General features: G+C 44.9%; 1 protein-coding gene and 1 long non-coding RNA gene across 2 annotated transcripts in view; one reads left to right on the top strand and one right to left on the bottom strand.

The window, feature by feature from the left end:
- CNN1 (calponin 1) overlaps positions 1–5,116 on the bottom strand; it is a 191,897-nt gene extending 186,781 nt beyond the window's left edge. Inside the window, exon 1 of the mRNA XM_078684317.1 lies at positions 4,943–5,116. Coding sequence (XP_078540443.1) covers positions 4,943–5,002 — 60 coding nt within the window. The 5' untranslated portion in view covers positions 5,003–5,116. The remainder of the gene's footprint in view (positions 1–4,942) is intronic.
- LOC144826043 (uncharacterized) overlaps positions 1–22,054 on the top strand; it is a 766,049-nt gene that overhangs the window by 13,551 nt on the left and 730,444 nt on the right. The window lies entirely within an intron of this gene.

Below are 22,054 nucleotides of genomic sequence, written 5' to 3'. Positions count from 1 at the left end.
GCCGGTCCCTCCCACCAACGTCCGAAGCAGCGTGGGGCGCACATTGCGACTCTCCCCGGCACGGCGGGAGAGCCGCTCATTTAATATGCGATTAAATCGGCATGGAGCGCCCCAGAATGCCTTGCAAGGTATTAGGAACTCTGCTGTCTTGGATTCTGGTGGCCCCCAGAGGAGGGGGGTCACCCTCATGTGTTGAAGGAGGGGCAGGGGGAGCTGCAGGAGCAATGCAGCCTCCCCCAGCCCAAAGAGGAGAAGTCCCCCCCTAAGTGTCATGGAGACTTAAAAAGGATAACCCCTCAAGGGCTCAGTCACCAGTTCATCTCCTCTTTGGCTGGAACTTCTGTTCTGCAGCTGGAGGAGTATCGAAATGCATTTAGTAATGGTAATATAGACCCCAGACTGCTAGCCCTTAAGATGTAGAGGTGCCTACTGTATGGTCAGTAGGAGATGCTCAGTCAGGGTCATGTGTCACCAAGGCAGGTGTACCCCTGTTTAATGCTCGTTGAGGTAATGGGGGGGAACGCCACTGGGATGGTGCCAGTGAGCAGGGCCCTCGCTCCAGGTTATGTCCAACTAATTGCATTGGGGCAAGATGATGTGCATACATGGGAGTGGTTGTACTAGACCCCACCACCCTGCGAGAGTGGTGGAGATGTTATTCAAAGTCACAAAGTAATTCCAACAGCTTATGTATATTTGTAAATTGGTGCATAGTATTGAGTAGTGTGTGTGTTTAATAAATGTACCCTTACTTTTATAAAGCAAAGTACAGACTGGACAATCAATTATTGAGTGTTATTTTTGCGCACCTGCAAATGGCAATTACTAGCCCACACCACCTCCCTTGAGTAAGCCTCAGACTGCTCTGCAACGCTACCCTCTAAGAGTCAGGCGCTGCCCTAGGGTGTTTGGTTCCCAGTGAAGGACAAATGTGTCATGTTATTTGTGCAGGCCTCACAGGATGCTGCCTCGTTTTCCAACACCCATGTAGAGGCATTCAACGTTGACAAAGCTTTTCTTTTCTTTTTTACATTACTGCTGGCAACTTTGCCTCATGCGCTGAGGTAATCACTGCTTGTGATCTTGCATATAGCGGTGACTAATGTAATCTTGTCTAATGTGGTCACTATTACAACTATAACATTGATAGTTCTGGTTGATTTTCATTGAACATAAGTACCTCTTATTACAGAAAAGGTTGGAGACTCCTGCAATGATATATGATGGAATGTGTTGTATGTTGTTTGTTACACTGTAATATTGGAATGGTGGTGCCGAATGGCCTTCTGTGGTGTGATGTGGTGCAACACATTTGGTGATATGCTCTGGAGAGAGCCTTTAAATTTTGGCATCTTGTAGGGTGTGTTGTTGTGAGGAGTTGCTACAAAGAGGGAGGCTATAGTTTCAGGGCTAAGTTGTGTGTGAAAGTAAGTGAGTAGAGAGGAAGCGCAGTGATGAGATGGAGAGGTCAGAAAGAGAATTGGGTTGATGAGGTGATGTGAGGGTTGTTAGGTGAGAGGTAGTAGAGTTGTCAGGCAGTGGCAACGTAGCGCTTCCAGTAGTTCGGGATGATTTTTCCAATTTCATGGATATTCCCATCACAGACGAGAGCCTGAGGCGGCCTGTGAAGAGGTATTTTTAGTAGTAGTGTGAAGGAGTGTGCTCAGGTGTAAGGTGAATGTGACCTCTTCACTGAGTTGTTGGTGAATGTGTTTGGTGCACAATGGCTGCACTGAATCACTCAGCCTTTTCAAAGGTGGTAGCCATTCCCACTTTCGAGATGAATAGACAGTGGCTAGGGAGAGTTCTGTGGACCAGGGAACCTCTCAGCAGACCTAATGTGTTTCATTTCATGCGCTGAATTACCATCAGAAGGTTCAACCCACAAGGGGTAGCGTGTGCTGGTTTGTAACTGGAAGGTTATCTGCATGTGATGACTGTCCGTGAGTTATAGTGTAAGCTAGTGCTGTTTGTAATGTGTCGAACAACATATGTGGGTTGTGGGTGCAGCGATACAGCCGCTGGAATTCAAGGGAATGTCAAGATCATTAGGTGGTTGGAGGTAGGTTTATGGTGTGGAGTCAACCGTGGAGCACTGCAGTTGGTTGTTGTGGTGAGTTACAAAAAAAAAACCACGTTCTATACCATTCCCTCTTCTATCACTCCACGAGCCTTTTAAATCTAACAGACTAACATGTACACTGCTCAAATTAATTTCATATTCACCCATACTAATTTCCCCACTAATCCTGCTTGGGTTCCGGAATAGCGTGCTACCCGCCAAAAAACACTGACACCTCATCAGGGGTAGCAAGCACTATATAAATGTAAACCCTGCCCTCTTCTATCCCTCCACGATCCTTTTCCAATCCAAATGACAAACACCCATGTCCATCGCTCAAACTAATTTCATATCTCCCTGTACTAATTCACCATTAATCATCTTTGGGTTTCGGAATAGCATGCTACTCACTGAAAAAACACTTTGACGCCTTGCCAGGGTTAGTAAGCGCTGCATAAATACAATTATCCGCTCCTGAACCGAGGACTGTTCGGGAGGGGAAAGAAGCAGCGTAGGGAGGCATGACAGGAGTTGTGGTCAAGAGCTGTGATTTTGAATGGAATGTATAGTTTGGCCATGGTTCTGCAGGTGCGAACAGAGGCACAAGGGAGTGTGAGGATCTGTGTGGTGGGACTATGTGTATGTGTGATGCGAGAGTGGGGGCTTTGACTGGGGTGTATTTGAGGAGTGAGCTTGAAGTTCTGATGATGTCTGGGTGTAAGGAGGATGTCGAGGTGACAAGAGTGTGGGGTTCAATGGAGGATCTGTGGGAGTGATATAAGCACAGGGTCCTGGGCACATTTACTGTTCTATAAAACAGCAAAGATGTGTTGGCAATCGCAATAAGAGAAGGCGGGGCTTTAAGTGGGCCGGGTCTCACCGGTGCTGAGCACCAGCTTTTTTTTAAAGGGGGCCTCGAAACGGGTCTCTATCGGGCTCTGTTTGGTGCCCTGGCACAGGGGTGTCCGTTTTTCCTGGACTGCAGTGACAGAGGCACATAGATGTGCACGTGCTCACTTCTCACTAGTGGAGAAGTTACGGCATGACGTCATGCGTGGTGAGCGTTGTAGGGTAAGGGAAATCCTTTAAAGAGAGTCATTTTCTCAGGAGCACCAACATTGTTGTGGTGTCAGCAGGGCTTTAAGTGGAGGTTTCTTCAATATTATATATAAGCCATAGTTGCTTATTTATCTTATTCAACTAACAACCATTGACAAAGCCAATAGTCTTGACTTGTTGTAGGTATGATGTTACGTGTTGTATCATATCTGGTTGCAATGACCGAAACCGCACAATACAAGTCGGATGGCACACTAAGCTAAACACAGATTTGTAGCTTATGTGTTTAAAACACGCCCTTAATTTCATTGGCCACGCCCCTTTATGAGACCCCCCCCCGTTTTTGCATCCCACTTAAAGGCCTGAGTAAAGGTATTCATGATAAAATCGTAATCGTGTTTCACCACATTACATAATCGAAACTGGCTAAATACTTGCACGAGGAGTTATGTAAAAAAATAAAGCAGACCTAAATATGGCCCAGATGCCCAAGGCATTTTCCCATAGACACAGAATAGGAAAACTCCTTTCCTACATCAAACCCTATATTTTTTTTGAGAGAATCGTGCGTGCGTGGTGATTTGATTCTCGTGATATGCAAACGCTCAGTGCTATTTCATTAAAAAAAAGAGGTCCATTTACACCTCAGACCTCAGAGTGCGAAACATAAAGAGGCTCCGAGCTGTCAGTGGTGCAGCAGGTGCAGTGGTGGTGCTCCCATGAGTGTGAAGAATCCAATGTAGTTCTAACTCTTGTATATCTATCGTTACTACCAGAAGTGGGGCCAAGGGTCTTTATCTCTTGCTTGAGCACGGATTCATGGCACACTTGCTGCGTCACTGAACTCAAACCCTGACGCACCACCGTGTCGGTTGAGGTACTCGACTACAAATAATTCTGAAGGGACTTTCAGAATTGGCATTTTTATTTCGCCCTTCGCAGTCTTTCCGGTGTTCTGTGCTGCAGGGCTCGAAAAGTGTACATATATATGCCCCAAACAAGCACCTGGAAAAATGTCTCGTCTCACTAACCCTTAAAATATGACATCACCACCAGGGCTGTCCGATTAATAAAATGTCCTCTCCTTTTAGTCCATTGAACACCTCTAGATTCACAACATAGAAACCCATTCACCTACGAAGTGGCCACAAAGTGAACGACATGACTGCGTTTTGCGAAACATTAATTTACGACAATATATGTCCCAAAACTCAGTGTAGGAAAACGCCCACTGCACCCCGGCTTAAAGGAAGTGTATCGAGTTGACCGCACATCGGATAAATGCATGGCGCGCACTTTTTATTTCCTGAAACACCTGCAGCAGCGCGGGGCAAAAATGAAAAGCTTGGCGAAAGGACCAGGATTAGGCGTCTATTGGATTTTGAAGGAGATGGGGCACTCCTGTACACTGAGGACTGTAGGGTGGGTTTTGTAGTATCCCGCCAGAGAACTTCCAGAAAGTGGACTACACGAGTTTGACTTAGTGTCACACAGCGGTGTCATCGCCACCCGGGATTTCCATGTTCGATACCCAGCTCCATCACTCTGTGGGGATCGAAGGCAGCAGTGACCTCGGTCCCACGGTTGTCACCCGCGTTAGGTCTCTGAATGTCTCCAAGGCAGACGGTGGGACCAGCAGTGACCCCAAGAGACCACACTGTGTGACCCTGTACACATCTTTTCTTTTCTCCGTGCCTCGGTTCCCCTAGTCACATAATCTGAGAGCGCTGTTATCGCAGCTGTAGAACCCGTATGAACAGTTGGGTAGAAATATTCTCATTTAAAGCCAGCCCTTCTCTCACCGTCTGCTCGGGCACTTACCTTGCTCTTCACTTCCGCTGACAGACCATACGCGGGTCCCCTGTTGAAATGGGTTGACATTTTTAGGGCTGCTTGGTGAGGTGTCCTGATTATTACAGCGGCAGTTCTCGGTTTAAACCCCCTCTCCGTCTCTCTCTCGTCCTCTGGGCTCTGGTGACTTCGGTAAACTTTCCAGCAACTTTTTAAACTTTTCACAAGTCTGGGATGTGTGTGTCCTCGGCGTGGCTTTCTCATTGGCTGCCACGCTGTCCAATCGGCGCAGCCCCAGCAGTGATGTCAACCAGAAGGTATTGAGAGGCGAAAAAAATATTGTGTCATTTTTTCCACCCTCGGGCATCTGAACGAGACCGCTGGCAAGGATGCCCTGTGTGGGCTAGTGCTCTGCTATAGTGCCTACGCGTGCGCTGAACTGCCTCTACGCGCCTGTCATAATTTGAGGTGCGGGATAAGAGATTGTGAAAAGGCTGGGTTTTTTTTGTTGCACTGTTGCGAGTGCATTATATGCGCTTGAGACACCTGACGAGTTGAGATCACTGGCGCTTCCAGTAATCCAAGGGTGGCGGGAGACTTTCAGATTTCTCTTACTGTCCTCTTACAAATCCGCTCGCTTGCCCATTCCATTCTCGGCCGCTCTGCTGAGCCTTCCAAGCAAACTTGATCATTGTGAACCAATTATGTTCAAAGGCTTACAGACTGATACTTACTATGGGCACATTGAGAAACTGGGTCACAATACAGAGATATAGAAAGCACGTGGATTTTATGACATAGAGGCAGATTATTTGAGGAGCCGCCTAGATAACTTGGACAGTTAGTGCGAAGTACTCGAGGCCGTGTACAACGTGAGGGGTTTGAAGCACACGTGCACTGTGAGTATTTGATTTCGAGGGCACACGGGCCAGTGTGAGGTACTCGGTCAATAGGCAGAGAGCATTTAGGGATCTGGGCAAATGGATACAATGGTGTTTATTCACGAAGGTAAGCTTACACAGGAGTAAAATACGGGGGTAGTCACAAAGCTAACTTATTCTTGTGAGTAATTTACACATGTAAGTTTACTCCTATGCTGTCGGAGAAACTATTCTACTTTTGGCTTTTCACCAGTTGCAAATGTAAAGTTACTTAAAAGATTTACTGTGCTTGGTGGGGGCAAATTTATGAATGTAAATTACCACTGCCAAAAACAGCAGGAGTAAGTCTATAAGTCAAGAACCACAAATGGCCAACCACTGGTACGGTCACACCATCACATAGAAATCAATGGAGGTAGGGACTTAACATAGAACCACACAGCTAATAATGTTAAATTAAATTATTTAAAGTAGTTAATACAAATAAATCTAATTTGATGTTGAAAATTAGAACAAAACGTATTTTATATTTTATTTTAACCTATTTTAATAACCTTTTTGATAAAAAAATAGAACATACATTTTTATTACAATATAATTAAATTAGTTTCAATTCAATCTACACATTCATTTTTATAATTATTAATACAAATATATTTTCCTCCAGTATTAGGGTGTCTTTCATAGATTCACATGCTTGAATATTCCCCGTCGTCGAAGTGGGAGCCCCACGGTAAATAAAATATCAATAAAGTCCCAATAAAAAATGACATAATTTCCAAACCAGAAATACTTATAAGTACCAGGTTAGCGTTAACACATAGGAATACATAGGAGAAAAAGAAACACCTTTATAGCATGTCCATGTTATTATGTTAGTCCAAACTACAGCCAATCAGGCGCAAGCACCTCTCCAGAACCTTCTCCTCAGAGGCTCAGGCCCTCAGATTTTCTACCGCACGTCGTGTGAAGGGAGTCTCCCTGAGCTCTGCTCAGTTTTCAACTTCTTTCAGGATTTCTTCAGTTTTCTGAGATGTCTTAAAGTAAGAAGTCTTTGTTTCGTCCTTGTTCTTCTTGTGGGAAGTTGCAGCTCTTCTCAGAGGACCCCCACAAGAAGTGTATTTACTGCCTCTATCCAGGGCATGAGGTATGCAAATGTAAAATCTGCAGGGCATTTTCAACCAAGACCCTTAAGGACAGGGAGGGGCATCTTCTCCTGGGGTTGCAGATGTTGAAGGATAAGAATTCTATTACAGGACCGGAGGCTTCAGATTATGCTTCTCAATCTTTACTGCATAAAACACAGCAGCCAATGAAAATGTATATTTTCACAAACATTAACAGAAAACTTCATTACCCATGAACACACATGAGCATAGGCACGCCCCCACAGTCCAAAAGAACCCCTTGCGTGCTCCCATCATCCTCTTTCTTTGCTGCTCACAAGCCAGAGTTAAGTGCACCTTCCCTGTCCCCTCACTCTGCTTGTTGGTTTGGGGGTGCTTTGGGAGATTGGTTTTGTGATTGTGTTGCTTTTAATGCGGGTCATTCCGCTACATATTTGAAGACATTGGTGCTATATCTGGTGTGTGTTTACTTGTAATTGTATTTGTGGATTGCTCGCGAGTAGTGCTCTCATCTCGCGCCGCACTCGTGGTTGGGCCGTCTTCTGTCTGGGGCAGCTTCCGCTGAGGAGCGCGCGCGTTTCAACGCGATTGAGACGGTCTTTGACCGGCGAGGGGCCGCCGCACGCATCAGATGGGCCCCGTTACCGGCAGCCTAAGGGCGCGCAGGAGCTCCCTGATACGCCCTGCGTAGAGGCCGGGTGGCTCACGGCCGACGCGCGCGCCCAAAAACGCTGACCATTTGGGCTTGTTTTAGTAGGTTTTGGTAGCGTTTTGGGCGGCGCGCCTCGGCACGTTACCAAGGCATACAGGAACGCGCGTTTTGCACGTTCCACACACCGGCTTGCCTCTTGTGTCACCGCCAGTTCTGTGGTTGTAATAATTACAAGGTCCAGAGTGAGCACACGCTCTATATATTTTAAGGGCCTGGGTCTCTGGCCCTGTAGACTACAGCTTTGCTGAGGGGGTTTGGGTACCGTTGTGCGTTTATTATATACTTGTGTGCAGTGGGCTGACCCCCCCACCACCCCCAGGATCTGCCAGGGTTTAATCCCTTGTGTTACCTTTGTTCTTTAAGCACCATGGAGAATTGGGCTAAGTACCCTGAGGAGGAGGAGGCAGATGGGGAGGATACAAATGAAGGGCAGCAGGAGGCTGTCCTAGAGGATAATATTGTCGAAGCATTGGATGCCTCGGTCCAGGCTTCAGTTAATCGAGCCATGGAGACGAAGGTCCCCCAGACTGTGCAACAGGCACTCGCAGTGGCCCTGCGCCCCATAAGAAAGCAATTGGAAGGCTTTGCTAAGCGCCACGGATATGATAAGCACAAGAAGCAAAAGCGAGCTAATCCCTCTACCTCTACAGCAGTTTCGGACGAACGCCAACTGTGGCCGCATGCGCAGTCCATGGCTTCCTTGCCGGATCGAGACGCCCTAGCTCAGCCACGTCCTGGCGGTAAGGCGAAGAGTAAGCGCCATATTGTAGTGGACACGGATACCACCACCACTAATACTGATACCAATATGGACACTGATACCTCGGAGGAACAGCCCCCGCCTCCTAAGAAGGCCAAGCCGGCTCCCAAGACGGCTGAAGACAAGACCCCCGGGGCCTTCCATTTTGATCCTTCCGATATAATTCACCCTCGGTCTTCGGACTGGGTCCCGCCAGCGGAGGTCTCGGACTACATTCACGATCACCTCCGGAAGAGTTTCACACGGGAAGTACGCAACCGGCTGCGGTCGGAGTGCCCGCGTCCAGATATTCCGGACAATGTCGCTGACACGCCGGAAATTGACGCTAGTATGCTCACATTTTTGAAGAAATTTTCAAAAGACCCTAAGAGAGGGCTGGACAGGGCCTGGCGGGGCTGTCAGGACAAAATGCTTGATGTTATTGGCCCCCTGGCAAAGATCTTAGAGATGGCCCTGGCGGCCAAGGAAGGGGCGACACCTGTGGACCCAGACATCTTGGCTGAGTGGACTCAGCGCGCGATTTGCTTTCTAGGCAACGCAAATTGCGCCGTCTCTTTGGAGAGGCGCAAGTCCTTGCTGCTACGAATGGACGGCAATTTGACGGAACTTGCGGAAGCCGTGCCGGGTCCCCTGGCTGGTGGTTGTCTCTTTGGAGACCGTTTCGTTAAAGATGTCACCAAATATGTAGGTACTTTCACCGCATTGGATAAGGCCCAGAGCGGTATCAAGCGCGCACTCACGCAGGGTGTTTTCAACAGGGCCGGGCGAGGCGGGGGTCGCTCGTCAGGCCGAGGGTTCCAGAGAGGCTCCCAGAGAGGTGATTTTGGCAGCGGCCGGGGTGAGTGGGACTCTACCCGCGGTGGCACCTTCTATCCGTCTCGACGAGGCTTCAACAAAGGACGTTTCCAGTCGGGAAACAACAGGGCGAGTTTCAAGGCTCATCAAAGTTCCGGTGAGTGTCACAGATGTGTCTCTTCTTCCATTGGGGGGTCGCACGAAGCATTGTCTTCTGCAATGGCAGGCGTTAACTCAGGATGCTTGGGTCTTGCAGACCATTCAGGGGTTCAACCTAGAATTCTATTCTCCTCCAGCGCAAGCGTTCCCCCTGCCACCTCTCCATTTTTCCCAACTAGATCACAGTTTCATAGAAGCAGAGGTGGCAGACTTGCTGAGGAAGGGCGCGATCGCTCCATGTCAGAGAAGCCCTCGCGGCTTCTCCAGCAATGTCTTTATAGTTCAAAAGAAAGGAGGTGGCAACAGACTAGTGCTCAACCTCAAAGAATTCAACCAGTATCTGATGTACAACCATTTCAAAATGGAGGGTATTCACATGTTAGCGGATTTGTTACAAGAAGGAGATTGGATGGTAAGGCTGGATCTGAAAGATGCGTATCTTTCTATTCCGATTTTTCCTCCACATCGCAGATTCCTACAGTTTCTTTGGAACGGCCGTTGGTACGAGTATTTGGCTCTTCCTTTCGGTCTCTCCTCAGCTCCCTGGTGTTTCACCAAAGTAATGAAACCAGTGGTAGCCTATCTCAGGGAGCAAGGAGTGCGAATGATCATTTACCTCGACGATATCCTGATCATGGCGCAGGATCGGTCTGCTTTACAGCAACAGCTGATCATGACTACTTCACTGTTGCAACGCCTAGGATTTGTGATAAATCTGAAGAAGTCCGTGGTGACCCCTTCTCAACTGATAGATTTTCTGGGGTTCACAATCAACTCCCTCACGGCGCAACTGTGTCTTCCACAGGCGAAGTTGAGGGAGTTGAAGAAAGAAATCACGAAGTTACTGGACAGTCAATTGGTCACGCTCAGGACGCTGGCCAGGATTGTAGGGGTCCTAGCGTCATCAATCCAGGCGATCTTTCCAGGTCCTTTACACTACAGAGCCCTCCAACGCCTGAAGATCAGGCATCTTCAAAAGGGTCTCTCGTATACGGACTCGGTCCCACTTACGGACGAGGTTCGGAACGAACTCCAATGGTGGTTAGGCCACGTGGATGCCTGGAACGGCAGGGCGATCTTCGGGTCGCGGCCGGACGTAGTAATCGAGTCGGACGCCAGCAGATGGGGCTGGGGCGCGCGCTGTGGAGAGGTTTCCACAGGCGGCAGGTGGTCCTCACAGGATCTAGAACTTCACATCAATTGTTTGGAACTTCTGGCGGGATCGTTCGCGGTCCGCACGTTATCCCCGAAGCAGACGTCATGTTGTATCCTCCTGCGTCTGGACAATGTGTCCACAGTGAGGTATATCAACAAGTTGGGCGGCACGAGGTCGTCTCTTCTTGTCCAAATAGCCAAGGATTTCTGGCATTACTGCCTTCAGAACCAGATATCGGTCGTAGCGGAGTCCATCCCGGGACAGGCCAACCAAGTGGCGGATTGGCACTCCAGACATTTACGGGATTACAGCGACTGGAAGCTGCTTCCCCAGGTCTTCCTCTGGTTGCAGGCGCTTTGGGGTCCATTTCAGACGGACCTGTTCGCCTCCAGGTTGACGTACCAACTTCCCCGGTTTTTCAGTTGGAGACCGGATCCGATGGCAACAGCGACGGATGCATTTCTGCAAGATTGGTCGCAAGGGACCCAGTATGCCTTTCCTCCCTTTCTGTTGATCCCCAGAGTGATGACTCAAGTGATACGGCAAGGGGCGGAAATTGTCATGGTGACTCCGTGGTGGACATCACAAGCGTGGTTTCCAAAATTGTTGCAGTGGAGCTGCGACCGCCCCCGGCTATTACCGGATTTGAAGTGGCTGTTGCAGGGCCCTCGTCAGGAACAGCACCCATTGCTGTTGGAGGGCAGGTTAACCCTGATGGCATGGAGGCTTTCCGGGAACAGTGGCAGCTGCCAGGCATTTCGGGCCAGACTGCTGACTTTATCAAACAGTGTTAAATAACAAATGGTTCTGTCGGGGATTGAACTATTTTTTCTACACAACGTGTATTTCATATAACTTTTCTCATTTAGTTATATCTAGACTTATTTATATATGAAAATCACACTCCACACATTATGAAATATCAAAAAAGGAGAAAGGTTCTGATTCAACAATCCCTTTATACAAATTAATTATTAACATTTAAAAAGGCAGTCCATACATTAGAATTACAAAAGCAAGTGCATAAGTGAATAAATTGTGATCACGTGATTTTGAATGTATAATACAATGAAACGATTTACTGCTGAAGTTAAAAAGAATATAGGTCCAAAATTAGTTTCATTTTACAGACAGTACAATTATTTTTGTTTTTCTGCTGTGGTACTACAGGGACCAATTCGTGAAATTTACGTCGACGTTTCGACCCAGGGGGTGCGGTGCTGTCTTATTAGCGACCAGTTCGGGTCTTCATCAGGACGGAAGAAGGAAGGGACAACCTACAATTAAAAAAAAGGTGTGCCTGTTTTAGTGTGGAGTGTGGAAAATTAACAAGTCGGTGATGACAAGCTCTGTTAAATTGCTCACCTGAGGTTTCTTTTTTAGGGAGGGGTTGGGGCGTCCTGTTTTTGCCTCAACGTAAGTTATTCTTTGCGTTATAACGTTGTTTCTGTAAATTATTAATATCATTCAGTATCCCATATTTTTAGCGGTTAACTTGCAAATAAAATTAGATTGAGAAGTCCCGCTAGACACGTACCTCACGGTTTTGTCACCGGCCGGTGTACAAATCAATTCGTGAAGATGCAGATCAATTACTTTCTTTTGAGTTTCACAAGGCGTTGGATCTGTAATTTATGCAAGCGATACTCAGTGGTATATTCACATAGATAGTTAGGTCATGATACGTAGATCCAAATACACACGTACCTTTATCTGTGAGCCGCCACCCTACGGTGAAACTTTCTAGTCCGTGGTGCCGCAGCCGCGATCACCTAGACAGAAAAGTTATTTTCGCTTTAATTATTTCACTCTCTTTTAGTACAGTTTTAAAGGACGGGATCGTTTTAAGTTGGTCCTAGGCAACCTGCCAGTTCGCCTGGATAGACATTTAACACTTACTTGGTGGACAGTAACAGCGCACGTCTGTCTGGGAACCGCGAGGCAAGCCTTGCTCTCTGCTCGCATTAGGTTACGGCAGGTTTGCGCGTAGCGTGTCTATAGACCATTCACTGAGCCACAGCCTAGCGTTTGGTCCAATCGGTGTCTGAAACGCACCGCATCTGCGTTTCAACCTCTCACCCTATTCTTGTAGGTGACGTGTGAGGGGCTGCATTGCACTCTGGTACTTGTATGCCTAGTTGATTCGGGGACATAAAATCGGCCACGATGTATAGTAGTAATAAAACCCGGGCAGTATGCCGAAGTAGTGTATTACACATATACCAGCCCTGTGATTTACATTTTATACATGTTATTTACTTTCCGGGACCATCTGGGCAAATCCGACATGTCAATACTGGCCTCCGAGTATCTTATACACATATCTGTCCCATACTATACAATTTATACATTTTATATGCTCCTCAGGACAGTCTGGTCAAGAGGCATTATATTACAATCCTTCGTTGCTAACATTATCTACAAGTGCTTCATTTCTTCAATGCAGTTACAATTGTTTTCAGTCAATTTAGTCATTCGACATATTTAAACCTATTCCAGCCATTACAAAAAACATGTTCTATGTTTCATACATATTATACGATTTTGAACAGTTTGGTCAGGGGACATTTGATAACTAGCCGAAGATATTAGTATTATCTAAAGGCATACATGCTTCACATATTCAGTTGACATTTAAACACTTACGGTTAATTCTAGTTGGCAGCACATTAGAACACATTTCATTTGTATTTGGTTAGTGGCAATATACCCACAAACAAAGTTCACGTTTTAATGTTGGCAACTTCAACCGTATTTCAGACTAACATGGTCACAGTTTATAAGCAGTTGGAGTAACGCAGGGGCGAAGTTACAATCTACTCATTTGCATACAGGTCTCTTCCTGACTATTCAGTCCATTGGCCACTGAGTCTAAGATGTGTATCCAGAGACACTCTTTATAATTCAGTAGGGAGGCCATGTCACCTCCTCTTTGATGTAACTCAATCTTTTCTAAGACCCACCATTCTAGCTGCTCATGTGTGTGATTGGACTTGTTGTAATGTTCAACGAGGGGGGCACCTTGAACTTTGCACCTGATTCTACTCTGGTGTTGCAGAATCCTATTTTTGATGCGTTGTGTAGTTTGGCCAACATACATCCTTTGGCAGGGACATTTAATGGCATAGATCAGATTTTGGCTGTTACAGTTTGTGAAGTACTTTGCTGTGTAGGTCCTATTACCATGACTGAATGAATTGCCTGTTTTAGTATATTTGCATGCTTTACAGCTCCCACATCTATGATGTCCAGTGATGGGTGGCAATGTCAACTGGCTCCTGATGTCTGTATTCATTGGTGTATCCAAGAATGATGAGACTACAATGTCTTTTATGTTTTTAGCCCTCTTGTAAGCACACATTGGGGTTTCCTCTATCCCAATCTCTGGTCCTACCAGGTTCCAGCACTTTTTAATTATTTTATTGATGTCATGGCTCCGTGTATTGAAGGTAGTCACACAGATTAATCTTTCCTGTGCCTGCGGTTTCTCCACTGGTTCAAGTAATGTTTCCCTTGGTCTATACCAAGCCCTTTTGCGTGCTCTGTTCAGTAGGCCCTTAGGATATCCTCTGTCGCGTAGTTTCATGATCAGGATGTCTGTTTCTTTAAAATAGTCTCCTCGCTTGGTACAGTTTCTACGTATACGCAGAAACTGCCCGTACGGTAAGTTGTCCCGCAGGTTTCTTGGATGATGTGAATTGTATCGTAATAATGTATTACGATCGGTTGGTTTTTTATATAAATTCATTGTTATCTTGTCATCATCTCTCTCAAATTTCAGATCCAGAAACGGCAATGATTCTCGATTCCATGTCATCGTAAATTGGATGTCCGTTGAGCGTTCATTCAGCCAGATCTGGAAGGTATTCAGGTGTTCTTCAGTTCCATCCCAGATCATGATCACGTCGTCTATATACCTATTCCACTTTGTGATATGGTTGGAATAAGGATTAGTTTCGGGGTAGATGTATTTCCACTCGAAGTCATTCATATACAAGTTCGCCAGGCTAGGAGCATAGCCAGCGCCCATCGCCACACCCTTGCATTGGACGTAGAACTGTTTTTGAAAAATAAAATAGTTCTTTGTCATTGCTATTTGTAACAGGTCAATCAGGAAGTCCGTAGGAACCCAGTGAGGAGCCTCCCTGGTGTTGAGTGTCTTCTTTATTACCTCTATTGCCTCTTGCTGTGGTATACTTGTATATAGGGAGCATACGTCTAGCGTCACAAACAGTTGTTCTTGATTAAGCGGGAGGTCTTCAAAGAGTTGAATTGTGTGAGTTGTGTCTCTGAGGTATGCACTCGTTTCTAGGACAAATGGTTGGAGAAATTTGTCCAGATATTGATTTATAGGCTCCAAAATTGATCCGCATCCCGACACAATAGGTCTTCCAGGTGGGTTGGTTAAATCTTTATGGATCTTTGGTATTGTATATATAGTTGGAATTCTGGGGTGTTGGTTATTCAGAAATCGAAATTCAGGATCTGTTAGGAAACCATTTTCCATGCCTTGAGTGGTAAGATCTTTTATCAGTTTTGCAATCTCCTTTGTTGGATCTCCAGGAATTTTGGTATAGCTATCCTCGCAGCGCAATTGGCGGAGAATTTCAGATATATAGTTCACTCTATTTTGTACAACAACAGCACCCCCTTTATCGGCCGTTTTTATGACAATTGATTGGTTGTTTTTGAGATTCGTGAGGGCTTGTCTTTCTTCTTTGGTAATGTTGTGTTTGATATATTTAGGTTCTTTCAGTGTATTTAGAACCTCAGACATCACTATTTTTTCATACGCCAAAATTCGTTCATTCACAAGGTGGTTGGCCGGATTAAAGGTGGAAGCCGGACGAAGTTCTGTGGCTGCTGGTTTTCTTATATATTCTTCTTTCTTTTGATGAAAGAAATATTTTAATCGAATTTTTCGAAAAAATTGTTGCAATTCCAATTTTACATTGAACGTATTAGGTGGAATAGTAGGGACAAAGGACAAGCCTTTTGACAATATCTCATGTTCCGACGTGGTCAGGATATAATTCGAGATGTTAACAATTGGGTCTTTTATATTGATGTTCGAATTTGTATCCTGTGTCACCAATGTCAGTGGAGTCTCTCCTGACACTCGTATAGCATTCATCAGGCATCTTTCCAGAGGGGATATGTTGGAAATATCCTCTACCATCTGTATGTTTTCTGCCTGGTGCTGATCTCTCCGTGGTTCTGGGGAGGTTGTTGGTAGAACCGCACTCGTGTGTTCCCTCTGCGGTTGTTCGATCCTTGGTTCCATCTGGTCGGTTTTCGCCAGTTCGGATCTCTGGAGTTCCAGGAGGGATCCCCTAAAAAAGCCGATGTTGAAGGGCCCTGGTATTGCGCCCCTGTGGAGTAATGTACTCCTTGTTGGAATCCTGGGTCTGATTGATGGTATTGGTTCCCCTGTTGTTGTGCTCTTGGGATTAAGCTGGTGTTATTTGAATCGCTTTCAGGACCACTCCCAAATGAAGAATTTGAGAAGGTGGCAAACCGTCTAGACGTCTGGCGGTTGCGATTTGTATAGTACCCTTGTGCGTCCTGGACGTAGTAGTCGTCGTTAATATATGGATAAGTGTTCTTCTTATCATATGACTTAATGTCCTTTGCAAGTTTGTCCAGCTTTTTGTTCAGGGTTACTGTGTTGAAGTCCGCTGTTGCTTTTTCAGCTTTTTCCAAACCTTCTCAAATTCTTCATTTGGGAGTGGTCCTGAAAGTGATTCAAATAACACCAGCTTAATCCCAAGAGCACAACAACAGGGGAACCAATACCATCAATCAGACCCAGGATTCCAACAAGGAGTACATTACTCCACAGGGGCGCAATACCAGGGCCCTTCAACATCGGCTTTTTTAGGGGATCCCTCCTGGAACTCCAGAGATCCGAACTGGCGAAAACCGACCAGATGGAACCAAGGATCGAACAACCGCAGAGGGAACACACGAGTGCGGTTCTACCAACAACCTCCCCAGAACCACGGAGAGATCAGCACCAGGCAGAAAACATACAGATGGTAGAGGATATTTCCAACATATCCCCTCTGGAAAGATGCCTGATGAATGCTATACGAGTGTCAGGAGAGACTCCACTGACATTGGTGACACAGGATACAAATTCGAACATCAATATAAAAGACCCAATTGTTAACATCTCGAATTATATCCTGACCACGTCGGAACATGAGATATTGTCAAAAGGCTTGTCCTTTGTCCCTACTATTCCACCTAATACGTTCAATGTAAAATTGGAATTGCAACAATTTTTTCGAAAAATTCGATTAAAATAATTCTTTCATCAAAAGAAAGAAGAATATATAAGAAAACCAGCAGCCACAGAACTTCGTCCGGCTTCCACCTTTAATCCGGCCAACCACCTTGTGAATGAACGAATTTTGGCGTATGAAAAAATAGTGATGTCTGAGGTTCTAAATACACTGAAAGAACCTAAATATATCAAACACAACATTACCAAAGAAGAAAGACAAGCCCTCACGAATCTCAAAAACAACCAATCAATTGTCATAAAAACGGCCGATAAAGGGGGTGCTGTTGTTGTACAAAATAGAGTGAACTATATATCTGAAATTCTCCGCCAATTGCGCTGCGAGGATAGCTATACCAAAATTCCTGGAGATCCAACAAAGGAGATTGCAAAACTGATAAAAGATCTTACCACTCAAGGCATGGAAAATGGTTTCCTAACAGATCCTGAATTTCGATTTCTGAATAACCAACACCCCAGAATTCCAACTATATATACAATACCAAAGATCCATAAAGATTTAACCAACCCACCTGGAAGACCTATTGTGTCGGGATGCGGATCAATTTTGGAGCCTATAAATCAATATCTGGACAAATTTCTCCAACCATTTGTCCTAGAAACGAGTGCATACCTCAGAGACACAACTCACACAATTCAACTCTTTGAAGACCTCCCGCTTAATCAAGAACAACTGTTTGTGACGCTAGACGTATGCTCCCTATATACAAGTATACCACAGCAAGAGGCAATAGAGGTAATAAAGAAGACACTCAACACCAGGGAGGCTCCTCACTGGGTTCCTACGGACTTCCTGATTGACCTGTTACAAATAGCAATGACAAAGAACTATTTTATTTTTCAAAAACAGTTCTACGTCCAATGCAAGGGTGTGGCGATGGGCGCTGGCTATGCTCCTAGCCTGGCGAACTTGTATATGAATGACTTCGAGTGGAAATACATCTACCCCGAAACTAATCCTTATTCCAACCATATCACAAAGTGGAATAGGTATATAGACGACGTGATCATGATCTGGGATGGAACTGAAGAACACCTGAATACCTTCCTGATCTGGCTGAATGAACGCTCAACGGACATCCAATTTACGATGACATGGAATCGAGAATCATTGCCGTTTCTGGATCTGAAATTTGAGAGAGATGATGACAAGATAACAATGAATTTATATAAAAAACCAACCGATCGTAATACATTATTACGATACAATTCACATCATCCAAGAAACCTGCGGGACAACTTACCGTACGGGCAGTTTCTGCGTATACGTAGAAACTGTACCAAGCGAGGAGACTATTTTAAAGAAACAGACATCCTGATCATGAAACTACGCGACAGAGGATATCCTAAGGGCCTACTGAACAGAGCACGCAAAAGGGCTTGGTAGAGACCAAGGGAAACATTACTTGAACCAGTGGAGAAACCGCAGGCACAGGAAAGATTAATCTGTGTGACTACCTTCAATACACGGAGCCATGACATCAATAAAATAATTAAAAAGTACTGGAACCTGGTAGGACCAGAGATTGGGATAGAGGAAACCCCAATGTGTGCTTACAAGAGGGCTAAAAACATAAAAGACATTGTAGTCTCATCATTCTTGGATACACCAATGAATACAGACATCAGGAGCCAGTTGACATTGCCACCCATCACTGGACATCATAGATGTGGGAGCTGTAAAGCATGCAAATATACTAAAACAGGCAATTCATTCAGTCATGGTAATAGGACCTACACAGCAAAGTACTTCACAAACTGTAACAGCCAAAATCTGATCTATGCCATTAAATGTCCCTGCCAAAGGATGTATGTTGGCCAAACTACACAACGCATCAAAAATAGGATTCTGCAACACCAGAGTAGAATCAGGTGCAAAGTTCAAGGTGCCCCCCTCGTTGAACATTACAACAAGTCCAATCACACACATGAGCAGCTAGAATGGTGGGTCTTAGAAAAGATTGAGTTACATCAAAGAGGAGGTGACATGGCCTCCCTACTGAATTATAAAGAGTGTCTCTGGATACACATCTTAGACTCAGTGGCCAATGGACTGAATAGTCAGGAAGAGACCTGTATGCAAATGAGTAGATTGTAACTTCGCCCCTGCGTTACTCCAACTGCTTATAAACTGTGACCATGTTAGTCTGAAATACGGTTGAAGTTGCCAACATTAAAACGTGAACTTTGTTTGTGGGTATATTGCCACTAACCAAATACAAATGAAATGTGTTCTAATGTGCTGCCAACTAGAATTAACCGTAAGTGTTTAAATGTCAACTGAATATGTGAAGCATGTATGCCTTTAGATAATACTAATATCTTCGGCTAGTTATCAAATGTCCCCTGACCAAGCTGTTCAAAATCGTATAATATGTATGAAACATAGAACATGTTTTTTGTAATGGCTGGAATAGGTTTAAATATGTCGAATGACTAAATTGACTGAAAACAATTGTAACTGCATTGAAGAAATGAAGCACTTGTAGATAATGTTAGCAACGAAGGATTGTAATATAATGCCTCTTGACCAGACTGTCCTGAGGAGCATATAAAATGTATAAATTGTATAGTATGGGACAGATATGTGTATAAGATACTCGGAGGCCAGTATTGACATGTCGGATTTGCCCAGATGGTCCCGGAAAGTAAATAACATGTATAAAATGTAAATCACAGGGCTGGTATATGTGTAATACACTACTTCGGCATACTGTCCGGGTTTTATTACTACTATACATCGTGGCCGATTTTATGTCCCCGAATCAACTAGGCATACAAGTACCAGAGTGCAATGCAGCCCCTCACACGTCACCTACAAGAATAGGGTGAGAGGTTGAAACGCAGATGCGGTGCGTTTCAGACACCGATTGGACCAAACGCTAGGCTGTGGCTCAGTGAATGGTCTATAGACACGCTACGCGCAAACCTGCCGTAACCTAATGCGAGCAGAGAGCAAGGCTTGCCTCGCGGTTCCCAGACAGACGTGCGCTGTTACTGTCCACCAAGTAAGTGTTAAATGTCTATCCAGGCGAACTGGCAGGTTGCCTAGGACCAACTTAAAACGATCCCGTCCTTTAAAACTGTACTAAAAGAGAGTGAAATAATTAAAGCGAAAATAACTTTTCTGTCTAGGTGATCGCGGCTGCGGCACCACGGACTAGAAAGTTTCACCGTAGGGTGGCGGCTCACAGATAAAGGTACGTGTGTATTTGGATCTACGTATCATGACCTAACTATCTATGTGAATATACCACTGAGTATTGCTTGCATAAATTACAGATCCAACGCCTTGTGAAACTCAAAAGAAAGTAATTGATCTGCATCTTCACGAATTGATTTGTACACCGGCCGGTGACAAAACCGTGAGGTACGTGTCTAGCGGGACTTCTCAATCTAATTTTATTTGCAAGTTAACCGCTAAAAATATGGGATACTGAATGATATTAATAATTTACAGAAACAACGTTATAACGCAAAGAATAACTTACGTTGAGGCAAAAACAGGACGCCCCAACCCCTCCCTAAAAAAGAAACCTCAGGTGAGCAATTTAACAGAGCTTGTCATCACCGACTTGTTAATTTTCCACACTCCACACTAAAACAGGCACACCTTTTTTTAATTGTAGGTTGTCCCTTCCTTCTTCCGTCCTGATGAAGACCCGAACTGGTCGCTAATAAGACAGCACCGCACCCCCTGGGTCGAAACGTCGACGTAAATTTCACGAATTGGTCCCTGTAGTACCACAGCAGAAAAACAAAAATAATTGTACTGTCTGTAAAATGAAACTAATTTTGGACCTATATTCTTTTTAACTTCAGCAGTAAATCGTTTCATTGTATTATACATTCAAAATCACGTGATCACAATTTATTCACTTATGCACTTGCTTTTGTAATTCTAATGTATGGACTGCCTTTTTAAATGTTAATAATTAATTTGTATAAAGAGGTTCTGATTCAACAATCCTTCTCCTTTTTTGATATTTCATAATGTGTGGAGTGTGATTTTCATATATAAATAAGTCTGGATATAACTAAATGAGAAAAGTTATATGAAATACACGTTGTGTAGAAAAAATAGTTCAATCCCCGACAGAACCATTTGTTATTTAACATTGTGTACCCAGGTTCTGAGGGTTACTGGGTTACCCCATTACAAGTAATGGACTTTATCAAACAGGCTTGGGCACCTTCCACCAGGAAGCGATATTCCGCTGCCTGGAAGAACTGGGTGGATTGGTGCGTGGGACGACACCTGGATCCCGTGGGGGCAGAGTTATCCCAAATTTTGAACTTTCTATCCGAAAAAGCGGCCGATGGCCTAGCATATCGTTCTGTCAACAACTTTCGTTCGGCCATCTCGGCGGGGCATGCCCGGGTGGACGGTAGGCCAGTGGGCATGCATCCGGTTGTTTGTAAGTTGTTGAAGGGCATCAGGGTAGCCAACCCTCCCAAACCAAAATATACGGGTTTGTGGGATGTCTCAGTGGTAATTTCATTGCTCAACAGATGGCCGGTTAATTCTCTCCTGTCCAGGAAGCAATTATCGGCTAAACTGGCCATGTTGCTTTGCTTATCATCTTGCAGAAGATCTTCGGATGTCAGAGCGCTCGACGTAACAGGTAGAGTGTTTACCCCGGAGGGGGTTTCTTTTCATATTACAGGTCGTACTAAAACATTGTCTCGACATATATCTTATAATGCTTTTCCTGACAATGAAAAACTATGTGTGGTCCAATGTTTAAAGACTTACGAGGCATGTACGAAGGCCTTGCGGCCGCAGGGCTGTTCCCAATTATTGATTGCTATTCAAAAGCCCTTTAGACCAGTGGTGGCTGCCACTATTGCTAGATGGCTTCAATTCATTATGAAGGAAGCAGGTGTTGATACAAGCATTTTTGGTGCTCATTCAGTAAGAGGCGCAATGGCGTCAAAGTCATATGGTTTAGGATCAAGTATCCAGGATATCATGCGTTGTGCAGATTGGTCCTCTGATTCAACGTTTAAAACGTTTTATTATAAGCCGGTGGGAGATATTACTTCAGTGGTATTTAATCAGCGTTAAACTAGCATAATCTGAAGCCTCCGGTCCTGTAATAGAATAAAAAATTTGCTAGCATTCGCGACAAGAATTTTCAATTCTATTAAGGACACGGAGGCGAGGATTATCCCACCCGGCTTAATGTACTGTATGTATTAAGCTTACCCACCCTTTTATGCAAGGATTACGGTGGTGTTATTT

Source organism: Lissotriton helveticus, chromosome 1_1 (assembly GCF_964261635.1).
Source record: "Lissotriton helveticus chromosome 1_1, aLisHel1.1, whole genome shotgun sequence".
NCBI lineage: Eukaryota > Metazoa > Chordata > Amphibia > Caudata > Salamandridae > Lissotriton > Lissotriton helveticus.
This window is presented reverse-complemented; position numbering and strand designations above follow the sequence as displayed.